We start from the raw sequence: 21,943 nt of genomic DNA, 5'->3' as shown, positions 1-21,943 counted from the left end.
GTCGAAGCTCTCGATGCAGTGCGTCAGCCTTGCTCCTGCTCTCTGCTCTCTGCAACCTCCTCGCCAGTTGGGTCTTATTAATTGCACAATTACGACACGCAATTGACGTGCAGAGAGTGAACGATGGCCGGCCATAATGATGGAAAACCGGCGTAGTTCGAGAAATGACTTTCTTTCACTTTCCAGACGGATATCATAATTCACACAGCAGCAGCAGCAGCAGCAGCAACAACAACAACTACGAAATGTTCGGTAGCCAAAAATAAATAAGCCAGACGTTGCAAAATGCAAAAATTTCAATTAAAAACGAAAACAAAAATGAAAACAAAAACAAAAATTAAAATGAAATCAAATCAATTAGGAGCCGCCTCAAGGGGCAACTCTCAGGGGGCAGCGTCAAGGCAGACGCAGACGAAGCGTTAAATTAAAAAATTACAAGAATACAAAACAAAAAAGAATTCAATTTTAAGATGTACGAATGAGCATATACCCTAACTGAGATATGGGCTAGTTCCGACTGATAATCGACTCAAGTTGCTGGTTCAAGAAAGTTATACGATTCATATAATTTGATTTCTCTATACATCGACTATAGGTCGATATAATAATCTATATATATTTCCTATAAGGCAATAAAATGATTTAATGCGACTTCTGTTGAATTCGGTTTTATCGACTCGACTGCTCAAGAATATATATAGTTAATGGCCTCAGAGACTTTTCTCTGTATTCTTAATATATATCATGACATAATAATCTTTCATAGAGTATGTGAGATGAAACTTACCTTATTCGGTGATACGTGCCACGATCGGCGTCCGCCTCGGCCCTGGCCACTCGACGAGGTTGAGTTGCTGGTGGAGTTGGTGGATTGTGTGTCCGCTGCCGCAGCGCTGGCATTCAGCATGGAGCCATTCTCATAGATCTCCGCCGAGCAGATGGAACTGTTTAGGGTCGCTGTGCTGGCCGCCAGCGATGGAATCGGCGAACTGGCCGGCGAGGGCGAGAAGCAGCCCGAGTCGTAGGAGTTCAAGATGCGCAAGCGATTGCCGGGACACAGACCCTGTAAGGAGCAGCAGATGGAATAGTTGAATAGACGTTTACTACAGGTATTTCCTAGTCGTGCACTCCCCACTAGAGCACTCTGACTTTGCTACAGTGCGCAGTGCACTTGCCTATCAAACGAAACTCATGGCTGCCTCTCATTGAATCCAATTGATTTCGATTGCCTTTTAATTAACTCCCAAGCTGAGTGCATTCTTGACAACAAAAATGATATAAATATAGATATATGCCAAATATATTATATACATCATATATCTATAATAAATTGCAATTATTATTTTTTAATTGCCTGTCAGGCTGCATTAAAAATCAGCTCGTAGCTCTTTTTCACGCAATTCTTTACGTCAATTTCGCTCGACATCTGTGAGAGACTTTTGACAGTTATTTACGATATATATATATATAAGATGTATATATACTGTTCCCAGATCTTGTCAACATGTGTTTGCAGCTTATTTCAATTAAATTTTAGACGCCGACAACAAAAAGTCGCGCCAAAACAATTTATGCAACAATTTTTTGTAGTGCTAAAAAAATGTTTTTTTCAAAATATCTTCAATTTTTTGTATTTATTTTTTAAATTTATGCACAAAAGCACTTTTGTTGTTGTCGACACTCAATTGGCTTGGTTTCTTTTTGGGTTAATTGTTTCCATTAAAAAGTGCGGCTACTTTTTAATTAACAGCAATTGGCCGACATCGAGTATCTATATAGCTCTATCAATGTATCTATGTATCTATGTATCTATGTAGCCATGTATCTTTGCAGCTTTTGCCTGTGTTTGGCGATTTTGATTTCCATTTTGATATGTGTTTTGACACCAGTCGACAGCAGCTTGAGTGCATTCATGAGTGTATTCATGAGCGCTGCTGTCTGCGCTCTGCGCTCAGCCACAGCCAATTGAGTTGTTAATTAACAAAATAACAACAAAAACATCTATTCGCCGCTGCAATTTTCCAAGCGACGTGCAAAAATGTTTTCAGACTTTAATCAGTTTTTAATTTGGCCAATGGGAGTGTTTCTCTTGATTAGCTGGCGTTTGGATTGATCGTAGAGCAATACTTCAAGGTCATACCCAACACACAGTGAGCATGTCAACATTAAGAGATCAATGATATTGGGGGGAAATACTAGGGAGTTCAGAGATAAACTGAGCGAAGTTATGGGAGTAACTCTATTGCCTTTAGGTGGGATCTAGGATATGCATCTTTGTATTAGTTTCATATATATAATAATCTATATAAAGTCCTATATACTTTATTTTAACTGAGCAAGTCTTCAAAATAGATTCGATTTAAAGTTCTTATAGATTATGAACTAAGAAACGAAAATTCTATTAGAATATAAATTATAGATTATAGACCAAATACAATTGGGTTAACATAACTCTACAAACACAAAGAGAACGAGAAAATTGAAATTAATCATACCTAAAAATTCATGTAAAAATATTTATATATTATTATATTATTATACATAAAAAATTTACATAAATATTAAAAATTTTATGTTCATATCAAACTGTTAATAAATTCCAATCGTCAAACGTATTTCCCATTCAGAACATGTTCCACATTCAACTCAATTCAAACAAATTTCAAAGTTAACAAACTGTGAAACATTTCATTCCACTTTGTAGGCCATCAAACTAACAACATCGACCTATTTACACTGCACTCCCCCAATGGATGGACCTGGAGCATGTCCAAATTATGTTGTACAGTGTGGTAATCGCTCGCCGGGCCATTATGGGGATTATTATTACAGCTGCGGACACAATTAAAGTGGCAGAGCTGTAAATTTATATCCCGCATGCAACGAGGCGGGTGTCTGACACGTGCCCGGAGATGATGCTGCTGCTACTGCTGCTGCTGATGGGGATGCTGATGCATCATGAGAATGGGCAGGGAAATCATGAAACTCTCTATGTGTAGCATTGAAACATTTTCAAAATTAAATTATAAATGCAAATTTGGACTGACTTTTTATGACCAAAAAACTCTGCAAGCTGAGTTCTGGCCCAGGCGGAATGCTCTCAATTGTTTAATTATGGATGCCAAGCACAAATGGGCGTGGCATGGCTGCCTTTTTTGGCAATTAGCAGGGCAAAAGAAACTAAAGAGAAGAGAAGCAAAGCCAAGCCCAAGCAAATACGTTGGCTAAGACAACTCGCAAAAGGCGTTGCCCTTTCGACATTAATGGAGCTGCACTCGGAGTGAAAGAGGGGAGAGGAATCTCGAGGTGGAGCTGAAGGCTGTGAATGAAGCTGCACTGGCAGAAAACTGAAAGCAAAGAAGTTTGTGTGCTGCTTGGAATTCTAAAGCAGCTGCCTTGAGATATGGAAAAGCAGGGCATCTCGAGATGCACTGAAAGAAAGCCTTGAAGTATAAAGCTATAGCTGTGCAGCACATCTCTCTATCTAGGAAGCTCTAAAACTATATCTAAGTCTAATTACTGTTCTTTTCTCTAAGTGTACACAATTAGAGTTCTCTCTCCATAAAGCTCCCTCCTACCCCACAACGAACCCAACTCACCTGTCTGTTGCGCAACGAGCATAGCCACCAGCCTTCGATGCCCTCGGTGTCCTGCTCGATGACTGTAAGGATGTCGCCCTTCTTGAAGGACAGCTCGTCGGACATATCCGCTTCATTGTCGTAAATGGCCTTGGCATATAGTTTCTGCAAATAAATCAAGCAAAGAAACAGAAGAAGGTAACAATTAAAATCAGTTTTGACCAGTTTGCTGTGCAACTTATCAGAATAAAGAAATTTGTATAATGATCATAATGAACCGCATGCAAGGTAGCAGCTTCTAAGAAGCCGCAAGAGCAGAACGAGAACAAGATTCAGGCCCAATTTCAATGGAATTTCAAAGACGTGAAACTTGGACCAGTCGCTGACCGACCCCGACATTGACTTTTGCCTCCAACAAAAATCCAAACTAAACCAAAACATCATTCATAAGAACTCGTCTGCGGTTTCTACAGGTAAAATATTTTAGCTCTTATTTCTCTTTTGTTGTTTCTTTTTCTGTTCAAAAACATAAATCCGAAAAAAAAACAAAAAAAAATTGCACAAACTGCAAAACGAATTTTCGGGCAAAACTGAAAACAAAGCGAGTTCTTGTTGCTGTTGTTGTAGCCATTGTTATTGTTGTTGCTGTAGTTTCTCTGTTTTAGCTCAGGCCATGCGCTTCATTAGTTTACCTGGCATTTCAGGTCAGAGCACACACGGCCAACAGCTCGGGCAAGCAATGCAGAAACACACGCCTTATTAAATTTGCTAAAATCGCTTACGGCACTTTAGAGTAACTCAGTTTCTTAACACTTCAGATATGGTCAGAGATCGGCTATGATTATGACTAATATATGTTATTAGATATGCGCGGAAATTCGTTCTAATGATTGGTTACACTAGAAGGCAACTTATAAGCGCTTATTATTATTATTATATTATTATTATTATAATAATATAGAACACTTGGAATAGATTGAAAATTGTAGAGAAAGTTAGAAGTGTGAATGGACATTTGTTCTAATATCCGATTGATTGATTTACACACTTAGAAAAAATATTATAATATAATGCAACATGTATTAGTACTATAATTGCTATTAAAAATGTTTCTATATGTTATACAATTATATATCCACATCTATGATTAACATAAATACATATATACTCTAATATTATATACCTCTAAAATATAGTTCTTAGCTTCAAGGAGCAATTTAAACCAAATTGACTACACTTTTCTCTCAGTGCAGTGCGCCCATTGCTGCGCTCTCTGCTGTCGCCATAGACACGCTTAATAACGGATAAGCGTTTGCTCCATTGTTAAACAGTTGCATTCCAGCCAAACGCACTTAAATGTTGCCTTTATTAATTTCTATAAAAAACGCCTCTAAAGCAATGCGCACGACTGTGTGTGTGTGTGTTTGGGCAAAGGTTTCCTCAATGAATGAGCTGATATCTATCTATGTGTATGTGTGTGTGTGTGTCGGTCGGCGGGTTAAGCGTGCTGCTTTTAATTTCGCCACCGCATCGAACAAAAATCCAAAACGAACATTTCCAGAGCTCAAACCAAAGCCGACAAGCCGTTGCCGTTAACTGCACTAGTACAACTTGTTGCCCCCACTCCGTCCCGCTGCCTCCCGCTCTCTTCAGCTCTTGCTCTCTTATATCGTCGCTTTTTTGTCCCCCTCATTCGCTTCATTTAACCCTCGGCTCCAGGCTCATTTAATATGAGCTGCGGATATCGCATAGAAACACACACACACAAACACACAAACACAGAGACAGGAACGTATACAAAACGCCAGCGATTACAATATCGCGCGATGAATCGCCGTTGAACTTTCAACTCGGGTTTCGGTGTGAGTGCGCGGAACCCGTTTCAACAACAACTACTTGGGCTAGGGCAATGCGCATTTTGTATATTCTACTTTTCAATTTGGAAAGCTGAAACCGTTCGAAATGTCAAAAAGAAAGAAAATGAGCTCACTTGAAGTTCATGTGCGTGAAGCACAGGGCAGACCAACTAACACTTGAGCATCGCGTTGTTCAAACAGTCAAGCCGCAAACACCAACCACAACAACATCAACAGCGAACAACAACAACAACAGCGAACAACAACACAAAAGCAGCGAGCTCAAGAAATATTTGTTAATTTGCCTGCGACAAACGTAATCGATGAATTTGATAAGTGCGTGCGAGCGAGATGGCGCATCTCTAGCAGCTGCCAGGGCTGCGGGCTCCCATTTCGTCAGCTTCTTTCGTGCAGTTTGCTTTGCTTTCTTCTTCGAATGGTTGTTTTAACACAGCGCTAATTGTATGGGCAAATATTTATAGTTGGGCGTTTGGTATGTGGTTTAGGCAAACAAAAATCGAATATCGATATACTTTTGTTTGTGCGCAGCGACTTTAATTGGTTTGTTTAGCGCGTTCCACAGTGGAACCACAAAATTGGAACTAGATGTGTGCTAAGCCGTTCAGAGGAACTGGAAAGCTTGGAGAAATGTCAACCCAAATGTTGTATAAGAGCTTTTTCGATTATATGTACACATGTATGTATATTTTGAAAGTCTTATAAATTGCATACAATTTCAAATTATGCATGCAAAATTCTGCTATAAATCTGCCAATATGTGTATAAAACCGTAATTTCAGCCTTTGGGCCATTTGGTGTGTGTGTTTTTCCTTCAAAGTGAAAGAGCTCTGCCGATTTATTGTTTTTAAAACGGCACGTATATGACCACAGCAACAACAACAACAACAACTACAATGAGCATAAGAGTTTTAAGACAAAGTAGCAGTTCCACATAACTCTCTTGTACGCAGATTTATTTTTTCTGCTTTGAGCCAAAAGACAACAAAGCCAAACAATAAAGATCTTTATATACATACATATGTATATATCTAGTGGAGTACATTTATAGAGCTTGGCTGGCTTCAAAGGTTATTCACCATGTGGGCCATAAAGACAGAGCCCGTCTATTTTATTTTGGGGCGGGAGGCCTTTGTAGAAAGTCCGGCACATTTTATAAAGCTTTCGATCTGTTACTCTTTTCTGTCTTTACACTCCCCTACAGAGCATGACCTTAGCTAGCTGAATTGCCGCACAACCATAAATAACTAAATTCACATAGACAAAATCGAAAGATCAAGCAAATAAATCAAACAACAGAAGCCGCCGGCGACAGCGTCTTAATGAGCACTTAAAGTTCGCAACAACAAAATGTTTGTAAAGAAAAGACAGAAAAAATAATATAAAAAAAAAAGAGAGGAATAAATGGCAACAACTTTGCCAAAATTTACTCAGCTTTTGATGAGCCTCAAGTTGAGTCCTCAACAATGACAATCTTTGACTTGAGAGGAGCCCATTAACCGCATTAAGCCGAAGCAAATGCCAAAAACAAATACAAATATTATAGTCGGGCGCCACTGACTGCATAATACTTGTTCTGTAGATCTAAAACTTTCGGAAATATAGCTCAATGCCCATATAAATTCAGAGTTATATCAGGTCTCTATGAAGAATGACATTGTATAAAACCAATATACTCATTTTGCTTAGTGAGCAGGTATACAAATAAATAAAATACATACATAAATAAATAAGCTAGTGATAACCCCTAAAAAACTGATAATCCATATAGTATACATATATATGTGTAATATATAGTCACATCTATATATATTTATTTTAAAGGTTTTTGGTCGTTGCGTGACTGATAAAGTTTTGTGTTTTTCGTTACCTCTGCTTTTAATTAAAGCAATTTCGCAGGAGTTCTTTATAGGGCACACTTATATGTATGTATAATGCACATATATATTCGTATATACATTTATACCTATATATGTACATATATAGTTATCACTATTTTGCTTTCTTAAAACATTTAGCTTAATTAGCAGAAATCAATTTTCTGTTTATTTTCTGCGTCATTTTTAGGTTTTTTCTTCTTGGTGTTTTTTGGGTTTGTGTCAACCTTTGGACATTGGCATTGACTAAGTGTAAGGTCTGATTAAGTAAACCTCGGGAGCTTAACCTGCTTAAGGTCTGTGTGAAGCACCTCGAGAGCGAAAAACATAAACGAAAAGGCGAAGCAAATATACCCTTAAAAGCTAAGCTGATATTGATGAGATATTATTTTTCCAATTCACATTTTTAAAGATAGGAAATATAGCACAGGGAAGTCTTAGGAATAGGATATCTTAAGAATAGCAAGATAGAAGAATAAGAATAAGCTATTATATTACTTTAGATGAGACAGTTCCCAAATGGATGCATCAATTATATAAGCTACACGACTGTAACCTAAGGGAGAGGCATCTTCTATGTGTGATATATTATACACTCCATGAGATTACTAAAAAGTGTAAATATCTTTTGAAATATAACTGCAAATGGGAGTACAGCAAATATTTAAGTTATATCAAAACATATATGTATATCTAACTAAGTATATATTTATATAGACTTTTGTTCATTTTCTCAGCCCACTTGTCTGCGGAACATAAAAAAACGCCATATGTTGCGTTGAACTGGTTTTATTGTTGCTGCTGCTGTTGTTGTTGTAGTTGCTGTTGTTGCAGTTGTTGTTGTTGAGTGCAAAAATAAACAAAATGTTTTGCGTCTTGACAGCTATAGCCTTTTCGGCACATTTCGTCAAGTCGTGTGCAAAAATGTGACAATAAAAGACTTGAAAGCAGGCCAACTCAGTCAAAACACGTTCCACACACTCGCAAGCACACACACACACACAGCCGAGTTTAGCCAACTGTTAAAGTTGATGCTAAAATGCGTTGACAACTGCTCGAAATCAACTCCCACAATCGTCAAAGATGCACATTGAATGCTTCGCTGCGTCGTCGTCGTCAATGAAAGTGCAACAGATACTCGCTGTTTCCGATATGCCACGCCCATGACGTCTACCGTCTGCAGTCAGCCGCCCGCCGCCTCTGCCCACATGTCAACCTCAATGAACAATGAGCAATGAAATAACTGCAAGTGTCTGTTGAACCATTTAACTGTAAATCAACTTTAATGGATGTGACTCGCGCTTAGTCCACAAGGGGACAGAGAGCGAGAGGGGGAGGGGGCGTGGCCCAGGCCAAGCTTCAGGAATGTAGCCGCATTGTTGACCCCCAAGAAACGCGCTCAATTGAATTAATCTACAAAAATCTTTGATTTACTTAAATAAAGTCTTGGCTTAGTTGCTCCGTAGCTTTGCAGAAAATCGACAACTGACAAAAGCTACACTGAGAAAAATATTGTATTGAAATAAGAGTAAGTGAAGCAATTGGCAAAACAAATATAATTAGAAATTATTAAATAATAGAATGTTTTATTTTTGATAGAAACGAAGCTTTACTCTCTGATTGATTGATTGACTGGAAATTGGGAAAAGTATCCCCGTTGATTGAATTACAAACTGACTGATGGACTGACTCACTTACTGATTGGTTGATTGAACTATAAACTAAATGAAACCTCCACTGGCTGCCCCTCGGCTTACCCTCGCATTGATGTCCGACGTACTGACTGATCGTCTACTTAGCTACTAACTGATTGACGATCAATGATGGATGAACTAAGCTAAAACTTACTTCAGAGCTTGCCTGCTCTTAATACCTCAATTGATCACCTTCGCCCAGACCCCATTTCCACTTAATTATAGACTTAGCTTAGCTTAGATAGAGCGTTTAACTAGCTTGCATTGCTCAGCCAATTCTTATGAATAATAAATTATTATCTAAAAGGCCCACACGAAGCAGAAGCACGAATGAATTTCCAATGAAATTTCCTGATTAGCTATTATAAGGGCAGCTCGTATATTTAAATTATTTTTATTTTTATTATTATAATTTTATTGCTTATTTCTTGGCATTCACACGAAAGTGAGTCACAATAGCGACGATAATCCCCATTGCAAATTAACTGTTTGTTGCTATATTTTAGAACAAATAAACGGTTTCACAAAAGTATTGTTGACCTTCGCAAATAAAATAAATAATAATAAATACAAAATTTCAAGTGAAACACTCAAAGCGTTGCTAAATTACTTCCCCAACAGCAACAACAACTTGAAGTAAGAAACATAACTTCGTTTTTTCCGCTCATGAATCAACTGCAAAAAACTCAATTTAAAAGCGTACAAAATTGTTGTTTTTTTATTTTAAATTTTTTTTTTTTTTTTTTTTTAGGGAGTCTATTGCATTCCGAGTTTTAGCTAAAAACAGAACCGTCATAAAACTTTTTGAAAGCCAATAAACAAAAGATCAATCATTTGATAAAGAAAACATGAACAAGCATTAAACAACAACAATAAAAGAAGAACATAATCAACAAGGGAATCATAAATGTCGCAGTCAAAAAATATCAAAACACTTTAGTGTTGCAAAGTGCCACAAAGCGAATGCCAGACGAAGAAAGCAAGACGATGGCAGTGCCTGAGAATGATATACCTCAACTCTAATTTTAGATGGAATGGTGCAAGTGGATATATATTTAAAATTGTAGAATTTTTATATATACGAATAGATTTAGATTGTCTTAACTATTTCACCTGCTTACGAATCTGATATTTTAAACATTCAGTCTCACCTTCTGCATACATTAATATACCCCAATTGCTTTAGGGTATGAAAAGCATGGAAATTAAAAAGCCATCTCAAGAAACCATTTGAATACATTAAGAGAAGAGGTCGCAGATGGGGCTTAACTGTATCTTTCGATTTGCCGTGTTATCTTTTAACTGTTGCTCAAATTCCAATTCCAATCTTAAGCAAGTCTTTCGCTGTCTAGCTACGTCATGAGTGGAATACCCCGGATGTGTCTGTGACTCATGCTTTGGGCACCGATTCGAAGCGTTGCCAACCAGTTTTTTCGTGTCTCTGTGCACTGAAGATCGCTGGCACCATGAACCGGCTCGATGAGAGCAACTTTTCGTTCGGTAGAAGTTTTGTGATGAATTACTAATGGCTTGTACCCAAAGCTTACGCTCGTAGACCCACGCAAAAGGGTCGCTTAAGCAGGGCTTAGTCTCGCCAGACATGAAGTTGTGTGTAAATAGAAGAGGCTAACAATTGACTGTGGTATGTTGTGGATGTATAAAAGTGAAAAGAAGAAACTCGCATTACTCTAAGCTTCTCTCTCTCTCTCTCTCTCTCTCTCTCTCTCTCTCTCTTCATCTGTCTCTTTACATCTGAATACACTTGAAGAAATATATGTGAAAGTATTTTAGTTGTGTCCATTCTTAAACTGAATCCTATTTAAAATTCCCATCTCTCATTCATTTACGTCCTCTCTTTCTCTTTCTCTCAGTGTACTTGAGCAATTTAGTATGCTGTAAACAACAGATGCGCCTCTTAACAGCCCAACTGTCAGTTGTCTGTGGCCATAATTATGAACCTAGCCGAGTCCAGTGGCAAGGGTGAAGAACAGCTCTGACTCACAGCCTCACTGCGTCTGCGTGCTTTGTTGTGCAGTGTAGTAGCCGATGCCGCTTTAATGAGAATGGCCGCCCATCAAGGTGGCCCGAGGGCGTGCAAATTGCAAACTGCCTCGAAACTGAATGGTTAACTTATCTCTCAGGCGGAGCACAACTTGGATTGGCATTTTGTCATTGTGTCATTTCGTCAGTTTGTCATGCCGTAGCACACTTCCGGTGCGGGCCATAACGAAAAAAGTGGTGCACCTTATCGCGCGTTTGGCAACTGCTTTGCCAATTTGCAATTGTTACACAAATATATCAATGTGTTTATTGTCTGAGCTTGCAATGCAAAGTTACGTAAGAAATGTAAGTATATAGAGATATATACATATGTATGTACATACATACATATGCCCTTTTTTCACAAACTCAATGTCGGCTCTATGACTGATGGGGCGTGGCAGCTGTAGGTGTTGGCTAATTAGTATGACAGACATTGTGTACAAATGCTTTACATACAATTTACATTTACATTTAACAGCTGAGTCAGCGACTGTTGCTGCTGTTGCTGCTGCTGTTATTGAGTCTGTTCATGTTATCCTGAACGTGACATGATGTATGTCAAAGCCAGTTGATCACAAATGCCGCACGCATGCAACAACAACAATAACTTAGATAAAGCTGCACAGATGCAAAGCAAGTTAAGAGAGCTCTAATCGGAAGTATACGACTAGGAGATACCGAGACCAACTGCTTCTGCTTACACACACAGCAAGCATCCCAACATACACTGCAACAAAAACGATATACGCTCATAGGGTTCAGAGCGCAAAACGCGCTTAAGTCGCTGATAAGCCAAAGACATAGACAAACAACTAAAGTTTGCGTGCTTCAAATCTGTTGTTGTGTGTAGTTAGCTGTAGTTGCTATTGGTGTTGGTATTGCTGTTGTTGTTGTTGTTGTTGTTGGCAATGTTAACATGCAGCAAAACGTGTAAAATGTTCATAAGGGGGCCAAGCCCATGCTGTGCAGTGTCTGGCCCGCAACTTATCACAAACGTCTTATCAGCGGGCGCATTTGTCTCTGCCAAAGCGACGACGGCGACGGGAAAGTCTGCCAAAGGCTAAATCAAGTCAACAGGTGTTTGTATCGATGTGTTATGTATATATGTATATGCAGGCATTTGCCTCATTATCGCACCTCAGCTGCAAATTTCTCAGTGAGCATTCGCAGTTAAATTGATTTGATAGACGCAGCAAATGGAAAGACATTTCGATAGCTGCAAATGCTTTGAACTTTGTCCAGTGCTGCATAACATAAACTTTGCCAGTGTTGCCAAATGTAATATTTCAGTAAAAGTAATTGCAACAGTTTATAGAGCCATTAAAATGACTTTCACTGGGCGCCTTCAGTCGTTTGATATGCCGAACGAGTTGAGTATTAAATTTAGTAGAGCAAGACCTATGTGCTAAGACTCCAGCTCTCTATAGAGAGCTATTTGACTGAGTTCGCCAAGTCAACGATCTTAAACATAACTTAAACGAGTCTGACACAAACTAAGCACTCTTGACTTCTTGACTCTTATCTGCTTGTATTATAGCTATTCACAATGCAATCAACTGCAATCCGAGATATTGCAACATTTTCTCGCTTTACTCCACTTTACTATTATACAATCATAAAAGTTCACTTAACGTTAATTTACACGAACTTTAACTATGGCAATTATTAATGCATGGACGTGTTTTCAAGACTTTTTCAAATACCCTACAAATAGTTGAAATAGCTGCAATGGATGGTTTCGACTATGCTTGTGACGGGAAGAAGAAGTTAAGTTGTTATATCTCATTATCTATAGGAAGAGGGAGTCGGGATCTTATGAGTCTAGCTATCGATGTCTATCTGGAGAAAAGTTCCATCAAGAGCAGAGTATCTGCCAGTCTACTACTTTCAACTGCAGCACACTTGCTAACTGTGTTCTTGCTCGACAATTGCGGGCTTAATGAGAGGGAGCGCTGAAAGAATGATTTAATAGCCGAGTCTCACATGATAGCGACAAAACAAATCGCAGTGTAGCGTGTGAATTGCCTTAACAACAACTGGCAAACCACATATATATCAATATAAGTGCATATGTATATATATATCAGTATATACATATATATTTATAGATCAATAACTTTATAGCTCTAAGCATGACACAGCTTTCAGCGCGGCGCGTTCAATCAATTTCAATTGCGAGTGTGCGACAGGGTTCGATTTCTTTCTCTTCTATTTCTTTTCGTTTTCTTTTTGTGGTTTTTCTTAATTTTCCAAATTGAAAACGCGCCGCACATTAATTCTAATCAATTTTCAGGCACTTGGCACTAAAAAATAAGTGCCCAATAACCAAAGAGCATGGGTGCGAGTGTGAGAGGGAGAGGGAGAGAAACCATGGGACGCCACTTAATCAAACTGGGGTAAGCTGAAGGACAGCCAGTCCCACAGGAGGTATAAATATCGATAGGACTTTCGACTCGAGGCAGACTCGCTCGTAATTAATATTGGAGGAGACATACATGCTTTTAGGCAATGATTAGATTTCATAAAACGTGTGTGTATGTGTGTGTGTGTGTGTTGGCGATAAGTTAATCAAGGTCTAGACTTATCAGGGTCATGCCTAAACGTTGCTCTTCAACCGGAGACCGATAAGAGGCGAATGTCGCTGCCTGAGCCAGGGTCGTCCCAGCCGCAACGTGCGTGGTCCTGGCTGCAGGACGCGTGCATCTGTCTGGTTTATTTATAGCTCTGCCCCTTTTCAATCAATGGCAATCAAAGAACGAGAAACAACTTCTATTAATAACTGATTTGCGCTTTAATTGCAGACAGCCAGCCGGGCAGCTGTGCGACTGGGCGATCCAAGCGAACTTTCAGTCCAGTTCTTCATTAATTGCGCACAGTCAAGGGCATGCTAATAGAGCCGCTGCCTCGTCTCGCCAGGCCTCGTCTCCTGCTGGTCATCTTCAATGTTTTCCGCTGTTTGCATTTCGAAATCTAAGCTCATGCCACGCCTCGATCTATAACCGGCTTTTGCTCAGCAGACTGACATTTGGAGCACATTCGTTTTAATCTCACCTGTGCCAGGAATGATGGATGCACCTGCATTGAATACCCTTTAATTATGGCGTACTTAATGTCAGCGAGTGTTTGCCTAGAGCAAGTCCCATAAAATTAGTTGTTGAGCCATTGGGAATGCACTTGCTCTTAGCTCTTTCTTTCGCTCTCTCTCTCTCTCTCTCTCTCACCTGGAAAGCTCGTGCTCGGGTGCAAACTAATTTATTTTCATTTTAGCAGTCAACTTGTGCAAACAGTCCAAATTTGTTTAACAGCTCCAGTTGTTTGTTAACAACGATAAACGATTGCTCTAGCTTCAAGGTTAATGCCAGCCAAATCGCGAGGGTTGCTTCAAAGGAATTTATATCCCCAAATAACAATTGAATCGACATTATCAACTAATCAAGAAGCTAATTAAGCAATCAACGTTTGACTAAATGAAGCCATAATAAATCAGTCATACAAAAGGGGAGTTAAAAAATAAGAATAAGAATTGCAGAAAATATGAAGGAAGAGTTTTTAATGGAATAAGTTCTATAATTCTCTTTAATTTCAAAATTTTTCAAAGCAACTTTTTGTGCGCTTTTTTTCTCCCTCTTTTTTGCTTCAATCATATAAATAATTCTTATCAATCTGTATGTTTTCATTATTACTTAAGACCACTCTTCCTGCACTTCTGTCGACCATATTTAGCAGCTTTCTAAAATTCTTGAGAAATCTTATCTAATGACTGCCAAAGGCCTGCCTGATAACAGGGAATCACACATCGGACCACTGATGAACTCATTGTTTTGAAGTGTTATTGTTTTCTTCTTCTTCTTCTTCTTCTTGTTCTTTCGTATCTATTTTTTGTTGATGAACTGCAAAAAGGCCTGAGCAGCTGTTTAGAGCAATCGCACGAAGCTGAGATATCGCACTTGGGCAATAAATATAACTGGCACATCAAACGCTTAGGCGAAGGTGATAACCAATGCAAAATTGCGGAAACTCTGCCAACTGGTGCCACATGTGGCAAGTGGCAAGCGGCAAGTGGCAGCTGCCTGGCTAAAAACGCGTCCAATTCAAGTGTTTTCCTCTTTTTCTTTTTGAGAGATAGCCAAGCAGATCCGTTACAATTTCCTGGGCGCAAACACGAAACGCCGTTTAACACGGCTGTCACAACAGCAGCATGAAGAAGAAGAAGCAGCAGCAGAAGATGAAACCACGATACAAATGGGAATGGGAATGGAAATGGCAATGGCTACGTCTATAGCTATGGCTATGGCTATGTCTATACGTCTATTGGCATGACCGATCCTAGACAGCTTTTGGCTGGTAATGAGTTGTCAATGGCTTTATCGGCGCCTGTGCATCGCATCGCATCGCATGGATAGATTGGCGGACATAAAGTCAGATAGTTTATGAGCTATGGCTACTAACCGATTTAATGTGAATGCGCCGTGAGACGGGCACATCGTAGTCCAGGTCCGCATTGGTTGCATTCGAGCTGCAGCAGGAGCCAGACATCGAGATGGTGCTTTGTTTGTCCAGCATTTTGTATGGGATCGTAAATTGAGGCGGATAAATCAATTGCAGCTTTCCTTCATGATTCAACTAGTAGAGATACTCTAATGTATATTTAATCCAGGACAATATAGTTCAAGTATCTCAACTCTTGTGCACTTCACTTGTATCTTATATCTTGTATCTATATATCAGCACAATGCTCGCATCAGCATATGAATTTGACTTTTTTGGAACGGGGGTTTAGCTTTTTGTTTTGACTTTGAGTTTTTTCTTCTTTTTGTTTTTCGCGGAATCAGCTTTAAAATTCAAGTTTTGCACGGGGGCCACACGAAATGCGCCGAACGAATCGCTAATAAAAATCAATTCGCGTAGCTTTTTAAACAAAAGATGCCACAGCTACAACGGCAACATCAACAATAACAACAAAAACACCGAATTATTTTTGCCGATGTTTAGCGATTTTTATCGCTGCTTTCTTATTGTCGCGACTCGCTAGCGTTTCTAATCGCCCGCAAGAAAACCAAACTTCACAGCGAAAACGAACGAAAAGACGAAATCCAACTCTGCATAAAGCGCTCAACACGTTCCGCTCGGCAGCAGGCAACAAAATACACTGAATAGCGGTTCAGCATGCGTTCGGCCGGTTGCCGTTTACCACCAATCTTGTTGTCTGAATGCCCTCACACTCAACACATAGACTTGCTCAAGCGGTTTGCTGCTAAAGCAAACGTCTGTCTCTCTTCGAACTGCAGCAGCAACCAACGCACAGCAATAACAAGCAAGAGTATACAGTGAGCGCATATACCTACTTGGTGTACTCTCTCTGGCTGCTCTCTCGCTCACTTAAACCGTTTAAGCAGCACAACTTCGACAAGCGCTCGGCTTGTTTGTGCGTGTGTTGCTCACGCAAGCCGATTGCATGCGAAGCCAATTCGTTTTTGTTCGTACTCTTCAGTACTATTTTACAGCAGAGTAAAAGGTAGTAGCCACCTACTACTATTTTCAATTCGCACAGCTGGCATGTATTTTAGTATGCATTTCTTTCTCCCTTTTCGCATAGTTGAATACCCCGTTGTTCGATCAAATTGGAGCAATTAAGTGGAATTTTAGGTAACTCTAGTAACGTCTACAGCTCTCTATTTCTATTGGGGAGTAACTTCAAACCACTTCTATCAGTTCAGTGCCCCAAGTCAAATATTTTTGGTTGGTTATTTGAGAAACGAACCCATTAAATTTCACTCCGCTATCTATTGTAAGTGAATACGCTTCATATTATATTATCTTTTATTATGTTCGCCATATCGAATGCAGACAGTTTATGAGCAAAAGATGATACCCAAAAGAAACGAGGCATGGGACAGAGGGCCGCAGTAGCGCCTGCAGCTGTCCAAACAAATCGACTGGAACAATTCAATTCGTGTATTTCGTCGCCAGCTCTCCTCGTGTAGCCGGGGGCGTGAAGTTTTGTCGCCTGCACCAGAGCCCTGCCAGAGTCAGAAACAATGGTACTGGGAGAACTCTACCCACTCTCCCGCATCCCCCCGTACCGAGGGCCACGAGACCAAGCAGGCGAGCGAGCTGTGCATACGATTACCAAAGGGTAAGCTCACTCTCTGCTGAAGGTCAGGTCGTTGGGCAACTCGTTTCACGAGCTGTGTTCTATGTTTCCAGTCCCATTCCCATTCCCATATCCATTCAGAAAAGCGATGCAAAGCAGAACCAGATTGAGAAGCGCGCACTGAGGTGCGGCTGCAGCTGCTGCGCTGCAGTTGCAACTGTGAAGTTGAAAGTGACATTTGACATGATTTGCATGCCAAGTGCCACGCCCACGTCACTCAAGCTGACACCCAAAGTGAGTTGACTGCAGTTGACTGCAGTCGACTGAGTTGAGTTGATTTGAGTTGCATTGGGAGTTAGGATCGCTTCAAGCAGACCCGCAGCGCTTGACACTCGTTGAGTTTTTATGGCCGCTTTCAGCCTGAGTTTGATTGAATTTCATTTCATTTGATTTGAAGCAGCAGTTGATCTGGCTTTCTATCAATTAACTTTATTGGCCAGGTCAAGTTCTTATCGCAATCGTTAACTTGTTTGTTAACCAATTCATTTCCGTTGCGTGGGCAACCAGGTATTTTAGACAGCTCAAATTGGACACTCGCTATCTCTCTCTCACTATCTCTCTCTCTCTCTCTCCTCTCGTCTCTGGTATGCGCATTATCCTGCTTTAAGGCCATTAACATTTCTGTCATTGTCTGTTTCGGCAACAATAACAGCATGCCGTCCTTTTGTCCCAGTCACGCTCAGCCTCTGGCTGTATCCCTGCACACTTTTCCATGTCATTTGCTTTTCATTTCCATGCCGATTTCAAATAACAATTAAATGCCTGCCCACCCGCCCGCATTCCAGGGAATTAGTCGACAAAATTGTTGCTAGAGAAGGGTCAAGCGTAGTTATGAGTCGCTTGAGGGTGGCCAAGAGCGCCAGCTGACCACTGGCTGAAACTCTAATTGCCTTGTCAGAGTTTCATTCGCACTCTTAAAGCCAGTCAGCCACCCACGCTACATGTATTTATGATTTGCCACAATTTTGGGCATTTTAAATATGTAAATGAGACAGCTTCATTCAGGTCTCTCGCTCTCTCACTCTCTAGATGTCTCTGCAACACCTCATAACAAGCTGAAAATGTTTTGTTGTTTGCAATTTGGAAGCTGAATAAATAATATATGATAATGCGACCACGCATCACGCTTCATAAATATGCCCAGCTCTGCCCCTCACTCCCCCTCCCTTTCCCTCTCTCACTCTCAGTCTCTTTACCTATCGCTGCCTCTGTCTGCTCTGCATACGCCTCAAAAAATATATAAACATCTTTTTGACATTCCATTGCTTACACAATATACACAATTTGTAGGCGTCATATCTTTTATCTAAAACATTCATTCTCATTCTGGCACCTGCCTGTCGCAGGTATAAAAAGCAGCAACAAATAAGATTGCAAAACAAATTTTAGCAGCTTCCCCCAATCACATCTCCCCCAAATATGCCCATTTCTCAATATCGCAATCAGTGCTTGGCATTTGTTCCTCCTAATTGAGTCATTTGTATGACCATTCGCTGTGGAATACGTTTTTATGGCACATTTGTGCTCGTCCAATCCTCGGCTTCAATGGAACCCCAAGCGAAGTAGACTCTATAGTCGCACTCCCCCTAGGACTGCGTCTAACAATGTCTATAGAGAGCGATGAATGGCATCTGTAGCTATATTATTATACTAGCTCACACTAACCAACTCCATTTCATTTCACTTAGAATTTCATTTTCTCTTATTTGACTACCCTCGGATGATAATGAAATAGAAGGAAGTTTGGCAAGCAATTCTTGGATATTCAAAGAGAAGAGAGTTGAGACATCTCTCTCATTGATTATTTATAAAATCTTGTAACTCTTAGTGATTATTAATCAGTTTGTCAATCAATCATTCAGCTTATGGATAAACCTATAGATCTAGTTGCTCTTACGTCTTACGCCTAGCCATTGTTTATCAATCAATCAATCAGTACGATTGGAAGACCCTCTTGTTAACTGTGTTACCTGTTAGCTAGGTAGCTGGGTCATAATAAAACGAGTATTTCCTGTTGCACTTAGATAGCGCTGCTTCATATGAAAACCAGGGCAATTCAACATAACGTAATTCCCTCAGGCACTGAGTGCATTCAATCGAGGAGTGTCAAGCCGCTTGGTGCGCTCCACTCCTTATCCGGCGAGCGGGCATCAGCCGAAAGGCCATCAGTCGAGGTTGACTTTCATTAAGATGCCCATCTTAATTGCGCCCACAGCTGCGCCGACTGCCAGACGATCCTTACGACTTTTCGACTTTCCAAAGCCCCGTTTCGGGCACGTCAGTCGCATCTCTATTGTTTTACGGCCACAAGTGGCAAAAGGGATGCGCGAGGAGTGGGGGTGTGGCAGTCCCCTGATAATTGATGAATTTATGGCACAACATGAAATACTCCAACTTTGTTTTGTTTTCTTGCTTTTTCGACTATTGCCACATCACTTTTACTGATTGCAACTGCTGCTGCTGTTGCTGCTGCTGCTGCTTATCACGCGCCGCTGATGAAGTGCAGCCAGGCGTTTGCCTGTTTCTCTAATTGGACTGGCACGGGTCTAACTCTGTCTCTCTCTCTCCCACTCTCCCTCTCTCTCACTCTCCCTCACTCTCAAGCTCGCCAACAAAACGCCACTTGCCGGCTGGGTTAATAGATTCTGGGAACTACAAAATGCATTTTGTTCTCTTCTTCTCTTTTTTCGGACCGCTCGCCTCATTTCCAATCTCTGTTCATTGTGCTTTGTTCATTCGACATTCGACTCTTGATGCTCGGCTGGCTACTTTTCGGATGCGATTGCTTTCATTGGCCCAACTTGGCTCAAGTTAAGTGAATACCATTGTCGACGTTGTTGTTGTTGTTGTAGCTCTGAATTTGCATTGTTTTGCGTATGCGGCACGTTCTGCACATTTTATGGAGCACGCATTGGCCCCACAAGCCCCCCAAATGAATAGACCAGATATGAAAATAGCAGCTAATTAACACAAACATTTTTGTTTCTGATGTGTTGATTTAGCCCGTCATGAATAATGCGGAGCATGTGCGCCGAGCCAACTCGAAGAAAACTTCTAAAGATGCAATAGAGCCAATTGAATCGAAATTTGCCGTAGCTAAATGAGAATTCCGGCTCAATTTATTGCTTCATATAGAGGAAGCAAAAGTGTTATAGAGGCGATATAGATAATTCACTTGAAATATGCTAGAACGTATGGAAGATCTGAAGTCTATTGATTCATATAGGGAAAACTTCTAAAGACAAGATATAAAGCATGTATATGAAATAGAATGGAACACCTAAGAGACTAAAAAAAACGACCAAGGCATACATAAGATTAAAGATTTATCGAAATCAGTATTATCGGACTGCCTCTGCAGAAATCCTATTTACAACATCCCCTCACCAGACATTTCCTTGAAGCTTCCAAACTTTTCTCTAACTCATGCCCCTTCTCTAACTTCCATTTACTCTTTTCAATTATTCAACTGCTTCCATGGCCCAGCATTAACTTCCACTGCCACTCCCACTTCCACTCTAATCCCAACCCATTAGTCCTTTAAGACTTTACCCTCTGCCCAGCTTCAGCTCCAACTGAATGGCTTAATTGCCCAGCCCCCCCAGCAGACAATTTAGTAATATTATTAATGGTTGTGTGTTGCCAGACGAAACGTCAAAGAGCACAAACGACTTCATCATTGCCAACTGGGGAACTGGATACATTGAAAATCTGAAAGTCTGAGACATTTGAAATAAAGTCAAAGATTTGCGGGCAGAGTCTGTCGGCGAATTTCACACATTGTGCAAGGCCTAAAAATATCCACACAAACACATGTAGAACAGAGCCAGGCAGGCAATATAGATGGGAGAGTAAATATTGTGAGGCCTGAGCAAATGGCTGGCAGCTGCGGCGCCTTTGACAATTTGCCGCCTCGCCTCGCGTTCTAATCTTTGGCGGTGCGGCTGCGGCTGCGACTGCGACTGCGACTGCGACTGTGGCTCCTAATCCGGAGCTGTTTGGCAGTTTCCTGACGCGATCTGCGGCCAGTTGCCACCCAGCGATAATAACAAACAATTTGTTTGTTTTCCACAAAAACAGAAATGAAGCAAAAGCCGGAGACTCGCAGCTAGAGTCAGGCTGGCTGCATTTTGCTTGTGTTTGCATAATTCATGAGATCGGCTGCAGTTGCAGTTGCACCCACATGTGGCATGCGGCATGCGGCATGAGCATGGGGCAAGCGGCAACTCCTGCAGCGTAGATCATGCATGGCACAGCCATTCATTACAAGCACATTGCAAATTGAGATACAAAACTTCGCAGCCGAAAACAAATGCCACGATATAAACAAAAGACTCGAGAGCCACAGCGATATAGCAGCAGCTGAAGCTGAAGCTGAAGCTGAGACTGCGACTGAGAGTGAGGCTGACTCTGTGCGGGGGAGTTTGCCTCGATAGCGCTGCCAGCGAAGCATCCCAACTCCAGCTGAAAATAAGAATTGAATTTCAATTTGCTGACATGGCAGATTTCTGTTTTGTTTTTGTGCTGCGAAAGGCTGGGCTGCCTGCCAACTCGTATATCAATGAAGCAAAATGGAAGTGCCTGAGCCCATTGAAGCGAGGGCAGACGAAGAGAACTTCAGAAACATCTAAAGTTTTGTTAAGTGCAGAATATATGATCAGAAGAGCTAACAAGAACAGGATTCAGTTGAAGGCCTGAAACTGTGTGCGAATCATAGCCCAAA

General features: G+C 40.6%; 1 protein-coding gene and 1 long non-coding RNA gene across 3 annotated transcripts in view; one reads left to right on the top strand and one right to left on the bottom strand.

Moving 5' to 3' along the window:
• The window catches only part of LOC6586436 (breast cancer anti-estrogen resistance protein 1), a 41,357-nt gene that overhangs the window by 8,322 nt on the left and 11,092 nt on the right, over positions 1–21,943 (bottom strand). Inside the window, exons 1-3 of one of the 2 annotated variants that reach the window (XM_002012013.4) lie at positions 15,516–16,213; positions 3,600–3,743; positions 788–1,063 (exon numbers count right to left, since the gene is read on the bottom strand). In XM_002012013.4, coding sequence (XP_002012049.1) covers positions 788–1,063; positions 3,600–3,743; positions 15,516–15,629 — 534 coding nt within the window. In that variant the 5' untranslated portion in view covers positions 15,630–16,213. Of the gene's footprint in view, positions 1–787; positions 1,064–3,599; positions 3,744–15,515; positions 16,214–21,943 lie in introns of those variants that run through there. The other variant, XM_044010226.1, reaches the window with a different exon arrangement.
• Positions 7,551–10,130, top strand: LOC122757599. Its single transcript, XR_006357696.1, has 2 exons — positions 7,551–8,857; positions 8,929–10,130. It is a non-coding gene; the product is annotated as an uncharacterized LOC122757599 (long non-coding RNA).

The sequence above is a fragment of the Drosophila mojavensis genome, unplaced genomic scaffold (assembly GCF_018153725.1).
Source record: "Drosophila mojavensis isolate 15081-1352.22 unplaced genomic scaffold, ASM1815372v1 contig_74, whole genome shotgun sequence".
Taxonomy (NCBI): Eukaryota; Metazoa; Arthropoda; class Insecta; order Diptera; family Drosophilidae; genus Drosophila; species Drosophila mojavensis.
This window is presented reverse-complemented; position numbering and strand designations above follow the sequence as displayed.